This window comes from Melospiza georgiana, chromosome 2 (genome assembly GCF_028018845.1).
Source record: "Melospiza georgiana isolate bMelGeo1 chromosome 2, bMelGeo1.pri, whole genome shotgun sequence".
NCBI lineage: Eukaryota > Metazoa > Chordata > Aves > Passeriformes > Passerellidae > Melospiza > Melospiza georgiana.
The window spans coordinates 15,848,829-15,871,682 of record NC_080431.1 but is presented as its reverse complement, the minus strand read 5'-3'; the positions used below and the strand labels follow the sequence as shown (position 1 = coordinate 15,871,682).

Below are 22,854 nucleotides of genomic sequence, written 5' to 3'. Positions count from 1 at the left end.
ATCTGTAACTGATCAATCTTTCATTTTAGTTGGAAGTTATATTTCTAAAATTAAGCTGAATTGGACAGTGTATTTCTAAACAATGCTTCAATACAAATATGTAACTGTACTGCAGGAGCCCATTGCATTTAAAACACATGGAATTATACTTAAAAAAATTAAATTGAACAGAATGCTTTTAGTGATGCTAAACTGAGGAAATCCAAAGCTTTCAATGAATTCCATTGTAAAATACAAGGACTTCTCCCCATTCCAGATTATTTGGCTTAAATATGTGATTTATGTCACAACAGTATCATTGGATATTGACACTCCTGACTGTTAACAAGCTAGACCATTTCATTTTATTTATTCATTATGACTTTTTGACTCACAAAATTAGCAATCAGCATGCCATAAATCTTTGGTTTGATTTATTAAGGATCCTTAGCTCTTAACAGGGCTATATTTAGGCTCCCTGGACAGCTCTTTACTTCTCTTGTCAGTGCTTAATGTATTTTCATATTCTGAAAAGCAGGAGCAAAATGCAGTCAGAAAGAAGCTAATACTGAAAAGTCCACCTACTGGCTATTTAACAGCATAACTAATAATATCATTTTATTCCGTAATTTCCATTAGAAGTTTATACAAAGACAGTTCTTGGTGTTAATCATACATGAATAAAGCTGGCTTGCTAAAAACTGAAAATAATTGCAAATAATTGATAGTAGGTGCTCCAGTGATTTGGCTAAATGCTTTCCTGTTGTAAAATGCTGTATTTCAATGAGTGAGCTTTTGATCAGATGTGAAGTGACTGGGGGAAAAAAATGTAAAAGGGTAACAAATCTGGCTGCACCTCAAGTCCCGTGTCCAGTTCCAGTCTCCTCACTTCAAGAATGTAAATTCAAGTGCTGGAGGGAGCCCAGAGAAGGGCAATGGAGCTGCTTAAGGGTTTGGAGCATCAAGTCCTAGGAAGAATGGCTGAGGGAACTGGGGGTGTTTAGCCTGGAGAAAAGGAGGCTTGGGAGAGACCTGATCGCTCTCTACAGCTGCTTGAAAGGAGGGTGTAGGTGGGGATTGGCCTCTTCTCCCAGGCAACCAGTGACAAAACAGTGAGAAAATAGCCTCAAGCTGCACCAGGGGAGGTTTAGGTGCCCTGGAGTGACTTTATGATGCCCATATCCCCATTTGTTGGTTTAGCCCAGAAATAAGTTTTACACCTTTAAGGCTGGTTCCAAGAGTGAAGGTGGGAGTTTGTAGTCAGGGACTGCACTTGCTCCCCTGTATCTTTCTCCTGGACTGTGTTATCGGCAGCACAGGCAGACAGTGGGACAGAGCTCTCCTTTGCTTTTGGTTAGTTTTAGCTAGCTGAGGCAGAGAAGCTCCCTGGACTGTTGTTTCTTCTTTTCTTGGAACTGTTTGAACCTGCTCTGGGCTGAACACCAGCAGAGCACCGGCAGCTGCACCTGTGGCCCAGTGGGCTGGGCCTGGGCCGCGGCATTTCCAGCACTGCAGGGACTGATCAGAGACTGAGTGAGCTGAGCTACAGCCCACCAAGGGGACTTTCTGAATTTGTCATCTTTTCAGAGTGACAAGAGGTTTTATTGTTTTATATTATTCACATTTTGTGCTAGTGAATGCTTTGCCTGTTAAACAATTTAACAAAAATAAACTTTTTTTTTCACTTTTCTCCAAAGAAATCTTTTCCCAAACCAGTTGGGGGGAGCGTCCACTTGAACTTGCTTTCAAGAAGAACCCCTTTAGAAGTTTTCTCCCAAATTTACCCTAAAGCAGGACAGTTGGACATCAGGTCTTTGCAGGTGGGGTGATTAGACATTAGAATGGGCTGCTCAGGGAGGTGGTGGAGTCACCATCCCTGGAGCTGTTCAAGAAATGACTGGAACTGCACTCAGTGACATGGTCTAGTTGAAAAGGTGGTGTTCAGTCAAAGGTTGGGCTCGATGATTTCAAAGGTCTTTTAAAATCTCATTGAGTCTCTAATCCCAAGGAGGATCTTAAGATTAAAGATTCACAAGATATGAAAGTATGTAAAGAGTGAAAATCTTGAAAAAGGATGAGACTGAGCAACACATTTCTTTGACTGAGTACATCAAATTCACCAGACTCACTGTTTTCTCACTGTTTTCAAAGAGTTTGAGAAAAGGACTGGAATTATTAAAAGGATTTATTATAAGGATTTATTTATTAAAAGGATTAATAGATTTGAGGATTTGTTTAAAACATTCCAGGTGAATGCCAAATTTCACCATTATAAAACCAGCATATTTGGATGAAACTTTTTTCACAGATTACTAATACAATTACTCACAATCTTGAAATTTTTTATCAGTGAAACAACACTGTGAGTAAGGGTCAAAGTCCATTTTAAAGTCTATTTTGAGCTTGTAGAACTAAAGAACAAACTCATGGTCACACAAACAGAGGCAGATTGCATGCTCCAATGCAGGCGCCTCACCACAGAGGTTTATAATTTAGTCAAGGACTTATCATTTTTATTGTCAATAGATTCTGTTTTTAATCCTGATTCATGTAATATCAGCAAACACACACAGCAGTTTTGAATTCTTTACCATTAACTCTTGTTCCTAATTAGATGCAGCTACATGGAGGGGCAATCGCCCAAGAGAATTTATGAACTTGAGATGTAATTAAACCTTTTTCATTTCTATTTTGCTCTAATGTATGATACAGAGATCAGTACACAGAAAAAAAATCAGTTAGAGAAAAAATAAAATGGAAATCTCAACTGCTGAGGCCCAAGGGAAACTGCTGAAAGGCAGGAGGTACAAATTAATTAATAGAAAGATAAATTTTCACCTGAGGATAAAGCACTGGGGACGCTGCTCCTGGAATAGCATGTGGTAAGCTCTTTCAGCACAGGAATATATGTGTGGGGGAAGTGAGGAACACAGTTTTCCAGAGTTACTTAAATAAAGCTGAGTGACCTGAAAAATTGCAGAAAATTAAAATGATAAATGCATTTCAAAACAGTTATGTTTCACCCCTTTAATCCTGGATCTTCTGTAAAGCTTTCTAAGCATTATGAACAGAACTTCTCCATGTACAGAAGCGATACCTTTACAACAACTATGAAAATCTTAATTACAGAAAATAGATCTTTAAACACAGAAGGTCTAATTAAGATACAAAATGAAACGTAACTAGAGGACTTAACAGTGCTGGTTTGTCCATTAAGTAAAAGAAAACCTAGTAAGCTACTTTTTAATGCCTTACATTTATAGTTTTTCAATGTCTTGACTTGAAAATTTACAAAATTAAATATGAACTTCCCATGAAAAGTTAAAGGAATAAGTTATAAACTAATAATTTATTACATGGCAGAGCAGTCTTCTACGAATAGGCTCTCTGCAATATAGAATAACTCCTGAAACACATAGCTGGCAACATGTACTGCCCTTAAAGCCGGAGTAAATCCAATTATCTGTTATAGAAACCACTTCTTTTTTTTTCTTTTCTTTTTTTTTTTTCTGAGGATATCCTGATATGTCACCCCTTTCTGCCCCTTTCTGTCCCATGCTGTCTTATTTAATTAGATACTAAACTATTTAATCCTGTAGTATCTACAACAGTGAAGCTGAATGAATCCTCCACGGTATCTTCTCAGTCAGGCCTTAAGGGCTACCAGACAAAAAGGATTAAATCCACACCAATTCTCCAGGAATCATTTCAGAATGTCACAAAGTACAAAGAAAAACCTTCACACAAGTATGCTCAATGCAAAATGTGGCAAGTTTATGTATTTTTCTAACATGAACTTCAAGAATATATTTGTCCTAATTGGGCACAAGTAAATTCTGCAGGAATGTAACAAAGCAGCAAGACCACAGCTCAAGCATTTCTACAGTCACTATGATACCTTCAAAATTGTGCTTGCATGTTCCTTGTATAATGCTATTGTAATGTGCAACGTAGTTGTACAGTGTATTTCTATGTAGAAAAGCAGTAATTTTGTCATCTTGCAATTACATGGAATTTCATGAGGAGCAAAGTACATCAGTGTCCATTAATGTGTGATTCTTTATGTCATCTCAGAGTGAATGATTTCTTATAAAATATTTATTTTGGTAGTATTCTATTGGAAGAAAGTGTGGGCAATCACTGCACAATAACAAAATTTTCTGTCAAAAAGTTATATATATTATTTTTTTAAAAAAGAAGGAAACATAAAATGTGGCTCTTATTAAAAGATATAGATTATAATATTTTCATTGCTTCATCCTTGTTCCAAAAATAGTGTCATGCTCAATACATGTTTGCATTCCTTTTCTTTTTGACAGCTAACAAACTACATACCTGAAAAAAAAATGCTAACTAATGAGCCACATCATATAGCATGTCAGCATTTAGTGAGGAATTGAGCTCATCACTTTTTATTACTTTAATACATAGACCATCTAACAGAGACTTTAATACAACATCAGCTAAGCTGCTGCACTATACTATAGCATTTCAAAAACAAAGTGGTTTTACAGCCATGGTTTCTTGATCATGTGGGAAATACCTGCACAATTGTCTGCAGATTACAAAGATGAAGTGAAAGCAATTATTACCCAAGGTGACCCAAACAATTACAGGACAAAAAAGTGCCTCATGATTAATTTAATTAAATAGATCTATCACAGAGAAGTAAAGATGCAGCAAACATTCAGGAAACATTTTAATATGTAAACTCTTCCTCTTTACAGTTCTCTCTTGGTGCACAAGATCATGTATCCAATATAAAATACACAGTGCCAGGAAGAAATACCATCATCTAAAACCTTGGGGATGATGGATGATTTCCATTTCTAGCAATAAATTCAGACTCACTACTTAGAATCTGCTGCTTCTGCCATGAACATCACTGTGTTTCTTTCTCTCAGATTTACTACTGTTACACACCAAGCCACATGATGCAGCAAACAGCCATAAATTACAATTTGCTTCCCAAATTTTTAACCCTTTATAATTCCTGTAGGTTAAATAGACATATTTGGACATTCCCTGCCAGGGAGGCTGAGTTCTGTGATCTCTGTGCATCAATGAGAAGATAAGAGGGGAGGATAAATTAAGTTACACCAACGCTGTATCTCTAAAATGTCTGGGTGAAGATGAAGGAGAAATCAAAACACTTGGATGTTTTCACATGGCTCAAACCCCCTTGCCCAAACGCTGCCTGTGCCTGGCACAATCCCCTTCCCTGTGCCTGACCCAGGGCAGTGCTCAGCTGGTGCTCAGCGTTTTGATCTCTATAGTGCCCAAGATGAGGAGCTTGGTGTGGAGCACAGACAGACATTTTGAGCCTTTGTGCACCATCCAAGGTTGTTATCTCCATAATCATGCTTTGGGCAAGGGGTGTGAACTCAAACAACCACTGTATGAAGTATGCATCTTTTTCTATAAGTTTGACAGCAGCAGAAACCACCAAGGTCATCAGGAACTATTTTTAAACAACCAAAAGAGGTCCTGCTCATTCACAGTGTTATCGAAATGGCCGTCTTACCAGAAAGACACAGAAAAAGCAGTCGTATCTTGGAAGAAATTTTTAAGGTTTTGCTAAAATATTAAAACTGAGATGCCCCCCCTATAAAATGTGCATATACATTAATTAATTTTAGGGGTTTGACCGGTCAAATGAACTATATGAATTGTGAAAAAATATCTGCAAACTTTTTAAAAGAGAATGCTTACCATGGTGGAATAAATAGGAAGTTCTTTAAACGGGTTAACAAGTAACAGTATATCACCAATGTAGGTCTGAAAAAAAGAAGGCATAATTGCTTTATTAAATAACAAATTAATTTTTTCAGGAGGTTAATGGCTTTCTTCCAAAAAGAACTCTCAACAAAGCCTCATAAATCTAGCTAACAACATGCTAAACATAATTCATGAATTCTGAGTTTTTAACTCCACAGTTTGAATTTGAGATCTAAATTTACATTTTGAACAGAATTAATTAGTATTTTTTGTAATAAAATTGAATTCTTCATAACTGAAAATTATGCAGAGAAAAATTGCACTACATATATTATTGGTAGATTATTTGAAAGTTAATTTGTAGCTTACCACTTGCTAAACTAAAAAAAAAAAAAAAAGCCAGAGAATCCCAGAAGCTGCTGAGTTGGAAGGGACCCTCAAGGATCATCGAGTCTAACTCCTGGCATGCCTACCACATAAAAAAGCTCCTCAAGTGATTTTTATGGAATAGACGACATAATTTAAAAATGCTTCACTGGTTATCCAGAGCCAATACATTAAAATATGTTGCTTGTGGTGTAAAATGGAGCAATTGATACACATGCAAGTCTTTATGCAAGTGTATGTGTATAGGAACTTATGAGCATGAATCTAGGAAAGCTATCCTGACCATATCAGAAAGAGTAAATCATCTAATGTTTGCAAGATTTTTCTATTTCATATTGGGGCTATTGATGGATGAGAGGCTGGACATGAGCCAGCAGTGTGCTCTTGTAGCCCAGAAAGCCAATTGTGGCCTGGGCTGCCCCACAAGCACTGTGAGAGGGGATTCTGCCCCTCTGCTCTGCTCTGGTGAGAGCCCACCTGCAGCACTGCATCCAGCTCTGGGTCCCAGCACAGCAAAGACATGGACCTGCTAGGGCAAAATGAGGGCCACAAAGATCATCAGAGGCCTGGAGCACTTCTGCTGTGAAGATAGGCTGAGAAAGTTGAGACAGAAGGCTCCAGGGAGAAATACTACAGGAAAGATAGGGAGGGACTCTTTATCAGGGACTGTAGGGACAGAATGAGGAGAAATGGATTTAAGCTGAAAGGAAAAAGATTTATATTAGCTACTAGGAAAAAAAAATCTTTACTGTGACAATGCTGAGGCACTAGAAGAGGTTGCCCAGAGGATGCCTCATGCCTGGAAATGTTCAAGGATAGGCTGGATGGGGCTCTGAGTTTAACATCTTCTACTGGAAGATGTCTCTGGCCATGGCAGGGGAGTTGGAACCAGATGATCCTTAAAGGTCCTTTCCAACTCAAACCATTCTACAATTCTATGCACTTAAGTGTAAGACTGTAGGCCAATCTTGCTGCCATACTTTTCACTCCACATAAATAGCTACTGCTATTAGAATGCAGAAATTGCCAGACTTCTGTCTCTGAGGAGGTCAGACAGCAAAGCATCATGTGAACAGTTCCAGCCACGTTGTCTTTTTCAAGATGAATCATTGTGATTTGGGGAGGTGGAAAATATTGTCTTTCATAGTAAATGCACTGGCTTTCTTCTAAAATGCATCAATTTCTTTCCCTTCTCTCACCAACCTTGAGTTCACTGTTGGGTTTTCTGGCAGAATGAAACTTTATAAAGCTAAAAAAGAAGATGAAGCAGGAAGTGTTTAGTGGTAATGAGGACTTTGGCTGGGACTTTTCCTTCTAAGTGTAAGAACCAAGTCAAGATGCAAGCATCTTCAGCACTGGAGCTGACATGACCAAAGCACAGTGGCTGCTGTTGAGCAGAACACTAGTGATTACTTCCTACAAATTCTATTAAGCTAAGAGAATTCCAGAGTACAAGATCCTTTCAGGTGAAATCTTCAGCATCTTAAAATAAAATACTTCCTCTGTGGATCTTCATTAATTCAGTTTAAGTTATCTGGTATATTTGAAAGTGAGATAAAGAAAAATAAATACTCATAAAATGAGTATTTTTTAGCATTTGATCCATGACTCCAAACCCCAGGATTTTTTTTACCATTGAATGTCATAACACCTAAAACTGAAGTTCCCATCACAGCAACATAACAGTTCCCCATATTCCCTTAGTCTAAATAGTGTAATCAACTTATAAATTTAAACATAATATACTCGTTTCACATTTGCATTACACTCAGCTGTTTAGTAAGTTAGTAATAAATTATGGGTAAGGTATGGACAGGGATACAAAAATTTCTTTTGGTATCTAGATGATTAACACAACAATATAATTATTTCTCTGATGCTAGAAGAAATGAATAATTAACTCTCCCATGCAGAATTCTAAGCTCTTTAGATCCTAATTTCTTTTACATTTCCAGTACTCATGCTCTATTAAATTAACATAGCATTGAAAATGGAAGGCTCTTTTGGTGGTGTGAGAAGGAAGATTATAAATCATGGTGGTGCACTCCCACCCCACCACACTGTGATTGGAATGACCTTAAAACACCCATTCATGACAAATGCATTCACCAATGTTTACCAACTTACTTCCTCCATGAAATAAAGACACATAAATTCTATTCAAACCTGTCTGAAGTGATACTCTATTTTTTATTTCTCCTTTTCCTACACAATCTTGAGGAATTGCAGGGCTAACACACACATACATTCCCTCATCCTTTTAAAACTAAGCATGAGTTTGGAGCAGGTTACTGTCCAGTAAATATGATAGCAATCCTATTTCTCCTGTTCTCTCTTTGGTCTTTTTTGAAAGCTTACTATTGATAGGTGAATAGCAACTCACATATATCTGATTGTTGTTGAAACGCTTCTGAATCTCGTAAAGCAGGCTGCTGTCTGTTAGCTCACTCAGAGAGGCCAGGTCATCATTTGGAGCTGGAGGCATTAGCTTGATCTAGAAAACACAAATTAGAGACATAAAGTAGCTTCACAGTGAATCATTCTGTACCATAATGTTCTAACTCTACAGTACAAACCAAGACCATTAGAATTTATGGGGAAAAATGCATTAGGAAATTGATAAGCTGTGACTCTCAATAAATCCACATCATTAATCAAGAGAAGAATATAAAAATTAATGTCAATGTTATGGTGTATAACTGCATGAGTCTGATGGGCTCTTTAGAAGATACCAGAGCACAATTTTCAGTTCTTAAACTCATAAAGATTCTTGGATCAAATGCAATTTTCCTGCTCTCTTCATTAAATGTTTATAGCAGAAGAAATCAAGAAATTAGCTACTGGACTTGTAAAGTATTTCTTGCAGTATTTAACGAAGCTCTCAGACCACTCTTTATCATATGGGATTTGAAATTGTACTTGAATTTTTCTTGCAGAAGAGAAGCAAGTTAGTAAGAAATTAGAAATGTGTTGTTAGGGAAACCAGAAGATAATCAGAAGAGTCCACTTTAGCCAAAACTCGTGAGTGAAATTGTTTAACACTTCTGCGATTAGGGTGAATAATAAAAACTCTGAAAGGGTAAATAAAAACCTAATGAAACAAAAAAGATCCAAAAGACTGAGACAGGAGACAGAAGAAGAAAGAATCAGTGATAATGGAAATTTGATTAAAGACAAAATCAACACTGACACATTAAGCAGTGTGCTTATAAATAATGGTCTATGCTTCAAATGTAGTTTGATTCATTTTTTATGTCAGCAAAATACCCAGAAACAGAAAATTCTCACATGAATGGCAGTAGAATTAAGTTGTTTGTTCAGAGTTTACTATAATAACTTAGGGTCTATTTTGAGAATGGACAAATAAGATGATACTTCTTTCTTCTATTGCTCTGCTTAAAGTGAAGGCTCAAGAGAAAAGCAGGCACTGCCCTGTTTTGATGAACACCTCAGCACCTTCAGCTTTTGTGAGTGACAGGAGATCAGAGACAGAAGCAGACTGGGAGATACTGGAGAGATCATGGAGCTTGCTTCTGCCATGGGGAAGAGCCCAAAGACAATGGATACTTGTGTTCAGTACTGGAGATCTGACACAGAACTTCCAAGCTGCAGCTCAGTTGCCATAGGTTTACGGTCACGTTCAGAAAACCTGATACTCAGATTTCACTACCTGTGCCTTTCAGGTGTAAGGCACCCATTGTCTGCCTATTGAAGAGGTTTGTTCCTCACCCCATTGAAGTGAATGAAGATCCCTCTGTCACACAGAAAATGGCATTTCTTGCCCTTTTTGTTTTTAATTATGGCAGTTGGACGTACAGCTGACTAGAAAACAAGAATTCTACTTGGCAAAACAAAAAATTAAATTGCATTTTGGAATTTGTCTTTGATGATGTATATTGGAATAGAGAAAAAAAAAATAACTAAAGAATTCCAAGAATATTTTTAAGTGTCTTGTAGAGGGAGAGCAGAGAGACAAATCTGTGGCATTCTTTCTTTAATAGTGTGCTTACCTGGCATGAAAGAACAAAACAGGCAGTGGCATTCACTGCACCCCCTTGTGTGCTATCAAAACTCAGAACACCTGTGCCATAGAACGAGCTTCTTTTAAACTATCTCTACAAAGATTAAACCTCTGCTAGGTATTTGTAAATAAAAGCAAGGCTTGGATAGAAGTACTGCCCTGGGATTCTTCATGTTTTCTGAACTTTTTAGCACACTTCCTTGTACCTTCCTGGTTCCTATCAGCTAGCACCCATGCAGATGAAACCTGGGTATCATTCAGGTCAAATGAAAATAATCTTTTTCCATAGGTCATTTGGACATGGCCCCATCTCTGGAGGGAGAAACATTTTTCCTTACAGATGTCTATGGAGTCATCCCACACAGCCCTAGGCCAGGAAACAGGCACTGGCTGGCATTTATTTCATAATCTAGGCATGGCCAAAAATGCTCATTCAGTAAGTAAGGTTAGAAATGTGAAGTGCTCAGTAAAACTCCATGTAAGGAAATCAAAATCTTTTCAACATTTTTCTACAAAGTTAGGATTTGGAGTTTCAGCATTTTCTACCTGAATCATTACATCCAATTCCATTGTTCAACAAGCAAATAATCACACAGAAATAAGAAACTCTAAATCTCTTAAACTAATCACTGATTTGCCTTAACACTAAATGATATGTACATTTTTAATATCTTATTTATGGGCACCTTAAGCGTCCATTCTCATCCACTTTTCTGAGCATACAGATGTGTTTTTTAGCTCAATGCATCTATCTGGCTGTCATTTTAATTGCATGATGTAAATGTTATGAGACATAAAATAAAAATAGCCATACATACAGCAGAAGTTCCAACATAACCATGCCTCTGAGAGTGATTCCTTTTTAAATTTTTGTAATGCTTACAATGAAGATTTCTATTTACTCTATTCAATTACATACTTAACAACGTTCAGAATCTGCTCATAGATTAGTTATATCTAGTTATATAGTTATATATATTATTTAGTTAAATATATTTTTTACATACTTGTGTCACTGAAATACATATATAAATCCCAGCTCTTATGTGTAATATTGTATTATTCACAGCTGAGCCTTGTCTGGGTCATAATTCATACGGGAACAATCAAAAGGGCCTTGGGGATACTCTATCACACATTTCATATGGCCAACAATACATAAACAAGAACCAAAGGACAATTTTACTTTTTTAAAGAAGACTCAATTAAGAGAAATAAAATATTTAATTTATATTTATTTGCAGCATGAAGCATGGAATTCAATTCCAAGCTATTAACTTGAATCTGTTATCAAAAAATATCTTTCCCAGATGAGAGGAAGAGAAATTGAAAATATGATAAAATTCTGAAAATTATTCATACTGCTTTCTTTGTTTGGCAGCACAGATCTTGACATTACTGATGATCAAAAAACACCTTTTAAATAAGAAAAAACCAAAAGCTAATACAAGCCAAGAAAGGTCCAAAAGGCTTTATTGAAGTAGTCACTTCATCCCCATCTCCTATACTTCAAATAATAAAAATCTATCTAGGAAATATTTTCTTAAGGCTATTTTTCAACATTTTTGCAATTAAAGAAATCTGAAGTGATACATAAATTTAAATAGTTATTTCTTTCCAAACCAAACAACTTACAGGCTTTTTCTATTAAAATGCATGCCTGAAATGTGCTAGGATCAATTTTTTCTTTTTGACCCCCCAATAAAGGCCTAATCTGCATGCCAGATTGCCTAAGAATGTGTGGTGTTTCTGACATAAAGCATACAAAAGATCATCCTGATATATTTCAATAATATATGAACATAAAATCCAAGTAATGACTCCACATATCCTACTGAAAAATTAAACAGAACATGATTACTTTGAGTGTACTTTGAATGCAACTAGTAAGAATAAAAGACAACTCATTAGACAATCCTTAGATTAGGATACCCAAAAGGCAGGAACAGCAGGAAGGGATTGTTCAAAGATTTCCTTTGTTATCAGCACTAAAACAAAGCTTTATTTCCCAAGCTGTGAAATTAAAAAATAATAATAATAAAAAGTGTTAAATGGAAAAATTGTGTCTTTGAAAACTGAGGTCTAAATATTATTAAGACAAATACAGATATGATACACATGTACCTACAGTTCATAAGGCATGGCAAGTAGTAGAGAATACAAACCCTCTACTTCCAGGATCACAATTACATCAAAAGAAAAAAATATTACATATTTTAATTTGACAAAATCTAGAGGCTCTTTACTTCCTTCACAAGAGCTAAAGCTCATTAAGCCCTTGCCAACTGAAAAGTTGTATTAATTCTTTTCTAATGCAACCAGTCATTTTAAAACTCACTAAAATAGCACTATTTCTAACATATCCCCTTCCCTTCTAATGACAATTTCTCAGACAGGCCTCTTCCTATCCATGCACTTCTCCAAATTCAGCAACTAGAGATATTTTCTAGTTTACTCTGCTCTTTAAAAAACATAGGATACACACTCCTAGCTAGATTAGAGTAGAATTTCAGACTGTTTCCTGCAGCAATTTCTCAAGTAAAAGAGTTAAAACAGTTTCAGCTTTAAGTCTGCTCTCTTGTCTTTGAATTGTAATTATTGTGGGAGGTTCCACTGTAGTAAGCAGTGAAACAACAGGAGTGCTTTTGAAAATCTGCCCTGAGACCCTGAAGAGACTCAAGATCATGGTGGGCAATGAAACTATCAGCATAAAAACTTCCGTTTGTTCATTTTCATCTGAAAGACTGAAAATTAATCTGTTAATCTTATCATTTTCTGCGCATGTTTTAGTGCACAAACTATAAAGCAAAAGTATAGCTTAGCAATAATGAAAACCTGAATAATTTTGGCGAGGTTTATATCAAAATTATTCAGACACAAAAAAAGTATTTGTGTTCTTGTACACACTTCTGTTGAACATCTAGAAGCAAGCAATAGTCCTGGCAAGACTGTAAGCTAAATACTCCCCTCTCTTTTCCTGCAATTATAGGAGGATTCCTCCTTAAAGGGTTGCAAGCATTCACTTTTCTGACAAGCAGTGCTTGTCCCTTGGAAAGGCAGTTTCTACCAAATCACATCACTCAGCAACATCAGAAACTGCATGACATGAAAACAAGATGTAAGCCAAGTGCAAAACATGCTGTAGTATCCACTGACTGGGTAGGGAACCAGCACTCCACAGGATTCCAAAGCTGAAGTTCTTTCACAGATTGACTCATATCATTTACATATGGACGCACTGATTGATCTCGTATGATCAAGCCATTCCTCTGAAACACATCCAAATAAAAAGCAGAGGAGCATGCATTCTTCTGCCAAGACAGAGATGCAGTTTCTTTGAACCAAACGTGGCTTAAATCAAACCAATATCTTGCTCCTTTGTTATGCTTCAAATTCACATTAAATTATTTTTAATGAAATGCTACCCTCCCCCATCCCTTGATCCTAAAGTAGCTTTTTCTTAAATGGCTAAATATTTCTGGAATATGTGTTTCCCAAATGCATGTAACAGAAAAAAAAAAACAAAAACAAAAACAAAAACAAAAAACAAACCCTTTGTATCAGAAATAAATCCAAAGAAAACAAAACCCAAAACAAATACAAAGAACAACCTAAAAAAATTTAATCCTAAACATTCAAACCTGGGACATGCTGGATTTATAAGCAATAGAAAATTGTCTCCTTTTGCATCCATCCTATATACTGAATGAGATTGTCCTCCTGTAGAGAAAACTGTAAAGTGTATCCAAATAATCAGTGCTGATGATCTAATACATTATCACAAGTAAGGAAGTTAACACTGCAGCTGTAAATCTGGCAATTCCTAGCTTTGAATTACAGTCACTTACTGCAACTTGATATTCCTTAGACATTTATTTGTTTTTTCAGTCTCCCAGGTTGTGTTTCTTTTGTAACTCGAAGTCCGAGACAAGCACACACTGGGCAGCACCAACAGTTGTCCCTCCCCTGCTGTCACCCATGAATAGAATTTGAGGGGCTCGGAGCCCTCCCCACAGCCCCTGAGCAGTAGCTGGCAGGAAGCAGCTGTTCCATTTGCAGAGGACACAGACAGACTGCAGGGAGTGGTCAAGGCTCCATAATGCAAATGATAGTGCTCTATGGTGAGGGAAAAAAGTACTATGGTCTTCAGCTTCATTAAGTTTACAACCTCCAGATCTAAGCACTAATGAAAATTTCAAGACACAGCATACTGATACCTGCTCAAGTTTGGTTGTGGTGTTCACAGTGATATTTTCAGATGCACTGTCTTGAGATTGCTGCTTACACAAGCCTTTAGCTGCATCTTTGAACATGGTATCTTTCTCCAGCAAACTGTCTTGCTTGGCAATCGGTAAAGCCAGGGGATTGCTACAAAGAGAATCAATAAAGCAATTAGACTCCTACTGAAGATGACAGACAATCAAATTGTGGGTGGCACAAGCACAGAACTGACACACAGCTCAGGACTCAAACACAAGCTCCTGGTCCAAGTACTGAAAACAAATTGGTGAGAAATAAACTGTTCGCATAGGCTGGTCTGTTCCCAAAGACACAGAGCAACATACTTTGATTAAAAATTCACCTTTATGCATGTCTTCCTGAAGCAGAACTGAGCAAGCCAAAGTGAATATGCATGAGTCTGCTTTTGACACCACTAGGTTGGCAAATCGATAGCCAATTTTGCAACTGAATTTAAAAAGCACAATTAAGCTACACAATACTACTTTGAAAAATAGTGTGTTTAAATGTAACAATACATATATCACCATTGCAGTTATCAAAATTAAATTCCATCACTTTTTAGCTCACCTTTAGTCCGACAATATTGAAGATGCATTTTATCTAGTGCTCTGAAATTGTGCTAAGGTAAAAATAACCAAACAAACAAGAAATCAAACAGCAGACTCCTGAAATTACTTGAACAATGTGCATTACTTTTCATCTACATAAGAGTTAAAACTATTTCTATTATACACATGGACTTGTTTTCCCTACTGGCAGTTCAGACAATATGACACTTCTGAAAACAAAACAATGCCAAAATCTTGGATAATTTTTCTAAGTTGTACATCCAAGGAATTAGCAAGGAATCAGCTGCATGAGCTGAGAATACAAATATCTTAAAAAATATTAGTCTGGATTCTGACAGTGCAAATGAGACAATCTCATGCAGTGTACATCAGCTCCTTGCCAAAATGTGTACATAATCTCTTTGAAAGCAAATGTGGACTTAATATGGGAATGTGAGAATAAAGCCCAAACTTAGTTAAAATAAATCTTATATTTACTCTAACTTGAGTTTAATCACTGATTATTAAAAAAACATGATTACACAGTTAACTCAAATAAATAATCATAGCTAACATTGATAGCAACTCAGGATAAGAGTTGCTCTTGGAAACAGAACTGAAATACACCCATCATTTTAGAAATAAAGTTTACAACATCTTCTAGACAGAATTAATTGAAAAACAAGACAAAGTCACTTCCCACAGAATAAAAGATGGACAAACAAAGCCTTTCATGAAGCTGTAAGTCTGCAAATATTGAAAGAATTAGTTTAAACATAATAGAGTGAAATATAAATTATTTCTGCCTCAAGATGTTTTGCTTCAGACATGTAAATGTAAAATATTTAGAGGAACATAGGTAAAAATAAAAATTTCTATTTGCTGCTTAGATTTACCATAGATAATTGTGTGACAAATTTACCAAATGTCACATGGACAAAAGATATACCCTCTTTTTTTTCAGTTTGAACTGCAGAGCAGAACTTGGCAATTAGAGTAAGATATATTAGTGATTAGACTGTAGAAGAAATTAAATACCTGTGACACAAACATGAATGACAAATATTAATTCACATTTTACCCAGATTCAGAATTGAGCAAAACACAATTAAATATGAAGTCTTCTTTCTGAGTAGCCCTATGCTACTGTCCAAAACTGCTCAAATTTCTTTAATTACAGACAAAGGAAAGATTTTAAGAAAAGTGTAAGCAAAATTCAAGTATCAAAAACCAAAGCACTGCCACTTATATCTTTCTTAATATTAATTTGACATTTCTTTTAAATTGTGACGATCCAGGATTTTTTTGCTGTGAAGTTGAACCTTACCCATTCAGTCTTGCCCTTTTGTGGTAACTACACAACACACACTAGAAAATTCAGCTTCTTAAATCTTAAAATTCTGCTATAAACTCCTCACAACAAAATTAACCTTTCAGGTGTCTCAAAAGAGAAGAAGGTTGTAAATCAAAGAAAATTGTGGGGGTAAATGAGTGTCTACTGTTTTGACAGATGCATTTTGAACTTAAGAGGACAAAAGTAACCTAATTTCTCAGGCGCTTTTCATGTAATGATGTACACAAGAATAGCCTTTGTATTATGTATATTTATGAGATATTAATAGGACTTCATGTGATGGAAAGGATGAAATATAATTCATATTAAAACAAAAAAGTGAATGATTCTGTGAAAGAAAAAAAACATATTAAAATTACTCTAACAGTTCATTATAACTCAGGTTTAAGAAGACAGTATGAAAAATAAAACAAAATAAAATGTTTCCAGAAAACACTGGCTTTTTAGAAAAGTATTTCTACTAGTTAAAAGGTTAATCAAGCAATGCCTCTGAAAGCTCAACTATAGAACAGAGCAAGGAAAGATTTTATGTTAATATAAGCAAGTAGATTAGCATGAAATGTCTTCTTTTATGAAAATTAATGGATAATTAATAAATAATTAATCACAAAGGAAGACTTATGCCAAAATGATGTTGCACAGTAGACAAGAAGAAATGTCATCTAGGATAATATTATTTGAACATGGTAGGACTTTCTACCTGCCTATCAGACTAGAAAAAAATATTCAATGTTATATGGAGGAACAGTGATTTTAATTTTTATGCAAAGAAGACTTCATGTATGGAATTAATTTGAAATATAGTATATTTTTATTGGATATTTTTTAAGATAAAGTGAGATGTTTTTCTATAAGTTGCCATCCTCTACCATGTCATTTAAAAAGAAAAAAAGAAAGAAAGAACATGAAACATAAGAGCTGACAATCAAAAAATTGGAAGTTTTGTAATCAATATTGGAAGCACTTGGACAATTTCTAATTTGATAAGAGAATTATATCAAGGAAGAATCTGCAGTAATATTGTCATAGGCCCTTTGAGCTTATAGCTTTTGTTGGAGAAAATTTCTTTAATCTTCCACAGGCAATTCTGAGATGCTTCAAACAATTTCTAGGCCAGCTGACACCTGTAAAGTGCATAATCGCTGAAATTTCAGTCTAAAAACTTCTTAAAGTTGCATAAAAGAACCTTCAGAAGAGATTAAACATTAGATGGGTGTTTGAAAACACTAGAATAATTGAAAGGCGAGTGCTAAATAAATGGTTACATAGAAAAAAATAATTGAAATGTAAAAAAAAAATTGAATCTCCTTTCTGTTCTACTGTCTTGAAAACATCTACTTCAATTTTATTTCACATTCTTGTGCTGATTTTGAAACACATCATTACTAAAATTAATATTTACTTAAACATGCATTGGAAAATATACAATGTGATTAAGTTAGCATTACTTTGTGAGCAAGTTCTTAATTTTTTGGTAATTATCACTACCTAGATGAGTGCACTATCTGTGCTCTACAGGCAGATGTACTGGAGTAGAAGTACAGCGAACATTGTGACCATAGCATGAGCATAAAGTCTCTTTTAAACAGATATGGCCAATTTAATGTTCTGAACTGTAAGCTATGTCAACTAATGTATTCTGCACTGGTATTTTTGCCAGTGGAGCAACAAATTTTCTTTTGAATGTACCATTAGAATTAAGACTGGTTAAACTTTCCAGCATAGACCTTAGGTTTGCTGCAATGGTCAACCTTTAAATAATTTCATGACACTACTAAAATTCTGTCCTTCAGCTAATTTACTTGGTCAATTATGACCAAAGAACTATGCTGAAGCAGGTAGGGCCTCAAAGGTGTTGCAGCTTTTGGAGGGCCTGTGCAAAGCACAATAAAAGAGCAAGACAAGAGGAGTGACAAAGAGAAATAACTGCAACCCTGCCCCGTGCCACCCACACCTCACTGATGAGATTGAATGCAATGCAGAAAGCCAGGTTTGCTAGGTAACAGCATACTTCAAATATACTGACTACTAAATTTTGTTTCCTCTCCTAACTTCAATTCACCTCTTTACAATGTTATCCCAGAAATCAATGCTGTAATTTAAATTTCAACCAGCAAAACTAGATTTGCTGACAGAACACATGCTATTTATAATTGTTTGTTCATCATTTTTGAGTCTGCTTTTGAATACTGTTTTCTTCTGAGACATGGCCATAAAGCAATATGGCCACAGTATAGAATTACTAGGAACTACTGCAAAACTTTCCACCTCAGACTGCTTTTTTGCATCGAGAGAGTTGATGAAGAATGGATGCAAGATATACTAAAGCAAAGGTATATGTGGATTATTATTGTGCACTCCTCTTCAGCACTAAAAAATTGGTTTGGTACAAAAGAATAGCACAGATATTTATCTTCAAACTAGCACAGTACACATTTCTCTAAAGACTCTTAACAGAGCATGAAGGATGAAACTCTGTTTTCAACATTAGTCATTGAGAAAAAAAAAAAAAATTGAAACCAGGCATCTAGGCTGCCTCTCCAAAATGCAGCATGGTGTCACTCTGGAGGATAATTCACTATATCTTAAGAATATGTCTACTATCATTTGGAATAATACCTCTCTGCAAAGGTTTTAGGCTTCACAATTATAAGCATGATACTGTAGAGCTAACTATGAGATCACACCTGATTTTCAGCCACTGTAAATTAAGGTTAGAGGATTTATAAGTAACATGCAACTCTGTGGGGTATGGTTCACCAAAAATTTTACATATTCAGTAGTGATAGCTGAGAAATGCATGAGAAAAATACATAAATAATTTTGCCTTCCAAGAATGCTCCAATGTCAGAATAGTTGGCTGGCCAGCTGATACATCACTGCACTGACAGCAGAACTGATAGGTGGATACTGCAAAGCTCTGGCTGAGGAAGTCTAAACCTAAGACTGCTAATAGTCTCAAGAACGTGCCAAAGTGTCATTACTTCAAGCTTGCTGTATCCTAATAATGCCCCCCTATGGGTATGTGCAAAGGATCCCTGCCAGAGTCAGTGCACAGAGCTGAGCAGGGCTTTGGCTTCACCTGGTGCTGCATTCTCATGCAAGCACCACAGACTACACGCAGTCCCACACTGCGATACATTGGCAATAGAAGCTAAACTCATCCAATCCCACACATACAACACATACATTGATTTTCTATGGTTTTCTCTTCAGTGGGCTTTGCTTTCTCAAAACTTCCAGTGAAGGTTTTTACACATCAGGTCGCATTACTGTCACATAAAGAGTCACTATATTGAAAACTGTCAAAAATCAGCTATCTTAATCTATGTATTACAGGAAGGAAAGAGTAGAGAAAAACATATTTTCACACCACTTAAAAAATGTGCAGATCATGTCTTCCAGAGGTTAATGGGTGTTAGCACTGAAATCAGTTTTCAGTACAATATGTGCGCTGCAGTACAAACTTCTAGCATATAAAACACAAGGAAATGCATCACCTAGATCACTTAGTCATCACAAGAATGATGACTGTTCTCAAAGTCTCTAAAACCTCTATGAATAACTTTTGCTAGGCATCATTACATGGGTACAAGAGGGACCTACCCTCTACTTCTAGTATTAAAACATATCAATAATTAAAAATAAACTATTTAGTTACATTTCAGAATCTAAAGGCCTCAAGTGATGCCTCAAGATTAATTTTTTTTTTTCATTTAAAAGACAGTTGAAGGCCACATAAATTGGAGGAGTATGATTTATGCTATTGAAACAGTGGGTCAGACTAGAGGACTGATTATTTTGTAAGGAATTATCAAGCAGGAAAAATTTTTAATTTCATAAACAGTAGTATCATATATTCAGCATGTATTAATGACTACAAATCACGAAGCAGAAACAACACACTGTGTTTACCATCCATTAAATATTAAATCTTTACCAAATATCAATGTATCCCACAGAGTTCTGAGTTTAACAGATTGATCATTTCATGACAGTTGCTCACCTCTTCCAAATTTTATGAAATGGAAGCATATATGCTTTATCTGTCTCTCTATGGGAGGTTATTGTTTTCTCCACACACTATTCAGTGATTACTACAGAAAAATTATTGTCAATGTTTTGCAAGATTATGCAACTAACAAATATATACTTTCAACCTATGGCAACTGCACACTGTATAAATACATTACTTGGAACTTTTAAAATTCCCTGGATCACAGTATCTGGAAAGAAGAATTTGAAATATCAGTATGTCTTGTACTACCATAACACAGCCATTTATGCTTCATATCTATTGTACATCTCTTTTTACATACCCATGGCAATCTTTTTTTAAGGTTGACAAAGAAATACAAAAGTACCAACATTTCAATTTAAGACCAAGAATTGACTCTTCAATACTGAGTTTTAAGTCCTCACTGCTAAATACTACTTGATTCCACTTGAATTTTAAGCAGTACAAATCTAAATATAAATTTGTAAATATAATTTTGACCAGTACAAATTCATCTGCAATCATGTATCTGATTTTTCTCTTTTCAGGATTTTTCCTTGCTTCTCTCATAGGCAATGATAGTTTTACTCACACTATACCCATCTACCTTAAGAAAAGGGTGTTCAAGTCTACAGTATTAACCTCTAATAATTCTGCTAAGGCAACCCCAGGTAATTTCTGCTGGCAATTATAATATTTTATTATTCATAATCTATAACTATAAAACAAAGGCTGACAAAAAGATATGAGAGATACAAATGCAAAAGATTATTCAGGAGATTTCAAAAAGGAAAGTTACTTGATCCATCAAATCACACAGAATCACAGAATGGCTGGGGGTGGAAAGGACATCCTAGAGGGCACCTGGTCCATTCATCCTGCTCAGGCAGGGACATGTAAAGACAGCTACCCAGGACCATGTCCAGCTAGGATTTAAATATCTCCAAGCACATTGAGCTAGGATTCACAGATTGACAGATATGGTTCAAAGGATAACCTGACTGCAGGGAATTGCTCTATAACACCACCAGCACTTACTTACAGTTTATTGGAGATTGTGGGCAAATCATGGATGATCTCTTCATATGGCTCTTCTTGAGATAAAGTAGAAGCAGCTAAAGGGTCTTTCATTTTTTCCTCCCAAACAATTTCAGCCTTCAGAAGCATTTCCTCAATAAAATCAGAAGCTGCAACATCTAAGACATTGGAACAACAAGATATCAGACAAGAAAATGGTGCAGAAAAGCTCCTTTGAATAAAAATCTCTACATTAGATTAAGACTAAACATGTGGCTAGAAAACCTGAAAAGGAATTGCTCAGATATCAACCATAAAATAATACTTAAAATTACTGGAAAAACAAAGGCAAAGTAAATTCAGTACAGACTTAAGTTGTCATATGCAAAACCTCAAAACTATTCTTGCTGTGTAGCAAACCGAAGTATTCAATATTTTACAGGACTTCAGGAAAAACAACACAACCCTTTTCAACTTTATTCCTGTGAAAACGTGCACTTAAATCCTTTTAAAATGTCTTACATTTCTACAAGCTAGATTTATATGTTTTATACATACAGAAGTGCTGAAAACAGTTCTGTTTGCAGAGCAGGAAGACAGTTAACTCAACTGTATTAAATACCTACTAAATATGGTTAGCTAACTGCATAACAATGCAGTTGTTATCATAACTCAGATTATCTGAGTTTAGTTCATAGCCTTTTTTACAAATGAAATCTCTATCTAACCACAAACAACACTGTTAAGGTTAGTATCATGAAGTTCCCTGTATTTGTAGGCAGTACAGCACTTGAAGCATAACATATTTTGCTTTATTATGCAAGGGAAGTTTCACCCATATCTGGCAGGAAGTTTCCATTATCTACATTACTGAATTGCATCTTCATTTTATCCTAGGCTCAGAATGTAGAACAACCATGTGTTTTTTCCACACTGCTACTAGCATTACTGACATCAGCTCTGCTTTGATCTCTGTGTTAGACCAGTTGATCTGAAGTCCCTTCCAACCTAACAGAGTCTGCAATTCTGTTACCTTTAGAGCCAGTGCTTCAGCTCCCTGTTGCTCTGTGGTTTAAGAAGGTGCCTTCTGCAGTAAGCAATGGCAGCTACAGTTCAAAACTAGGTGTTGAATTTGTTTTCAGACAATGGCTATAGAAATCCCACTCAAGAGGCCATGTACTATAAGCAGTTGAGAAAGGACCTCAGTGGGAAGTCACCAAAATGTGTAAATGCAGTTACCACCAAGGCCCAGAAGAACTCTCAAGTAAGAAACATAGCTAAACAGGGAATGAAACAAGTGGAAGGACATGCTGTCATTTGATATGATATCCTGTGTTACCATGACCAGCAATTTTCAGCAATGTGTTTAAGAATGCACACATGTGTATGTGTATATAACTCTACACACTAAATAAACAATAGCTAAGAAAACACGAAGGAAAGAAAATGTGTCACAATAGCTAATACATACACCATGTACATGGATTTTCACCTACCTGAAGGCTTTTCATTATTGCAGTTAAGAAGATTGGGGTTTGCCTGGTGCATCAAAAGCAGCTTCACAAGATTGGTCTAAAATGGGCAAAACCAG

The 22,854-nt window shown here is 35.8% G+C and overlaps 1 protein-coding gene across 4 annotated transcripts in view; it reads right to left on the bottom strand.

Annotated features, from left to right (window-relative positions):
• MYO16 (myosin XVI) overlaps nt 1-22,854 on the bottom strand; it is a 363,429-nt gene that overhangs the window by 162,979 nt on the left and 177,596 nt on the right. For all 4 annotated transcript variants that reach the window (XM_058044965.1, XM_058044966.1, XM_058044964.1 and 1 more), the window contains exons 8-13: nt 22,760-22,835; nt 21,289-21,442; nt 14,323-14,473; nt 8,468-8,578; nt 5,692-5,757; nt 2,818-2,945 (exon numbers count right to left, since the gene is read on the bottom strand). In XM_058044965.1, the coding sequence (XP_057900948.1) occupies nt 2,818-2,945; nt 5,692-5,757; nt 8,468-8,578; nt 14,323-14,473; nt 21,289-21,442; nt 22,760-22,835 (686 nt within the window). The remainder of the gene's footprint in view (nt 1-2,817; nt 2,946-5,691; nt 5,758-8,467; nt 8,579-14,322; nt 14,474-21,288; nt 21,443-22,759; nt 22,836-22,854) is intronic.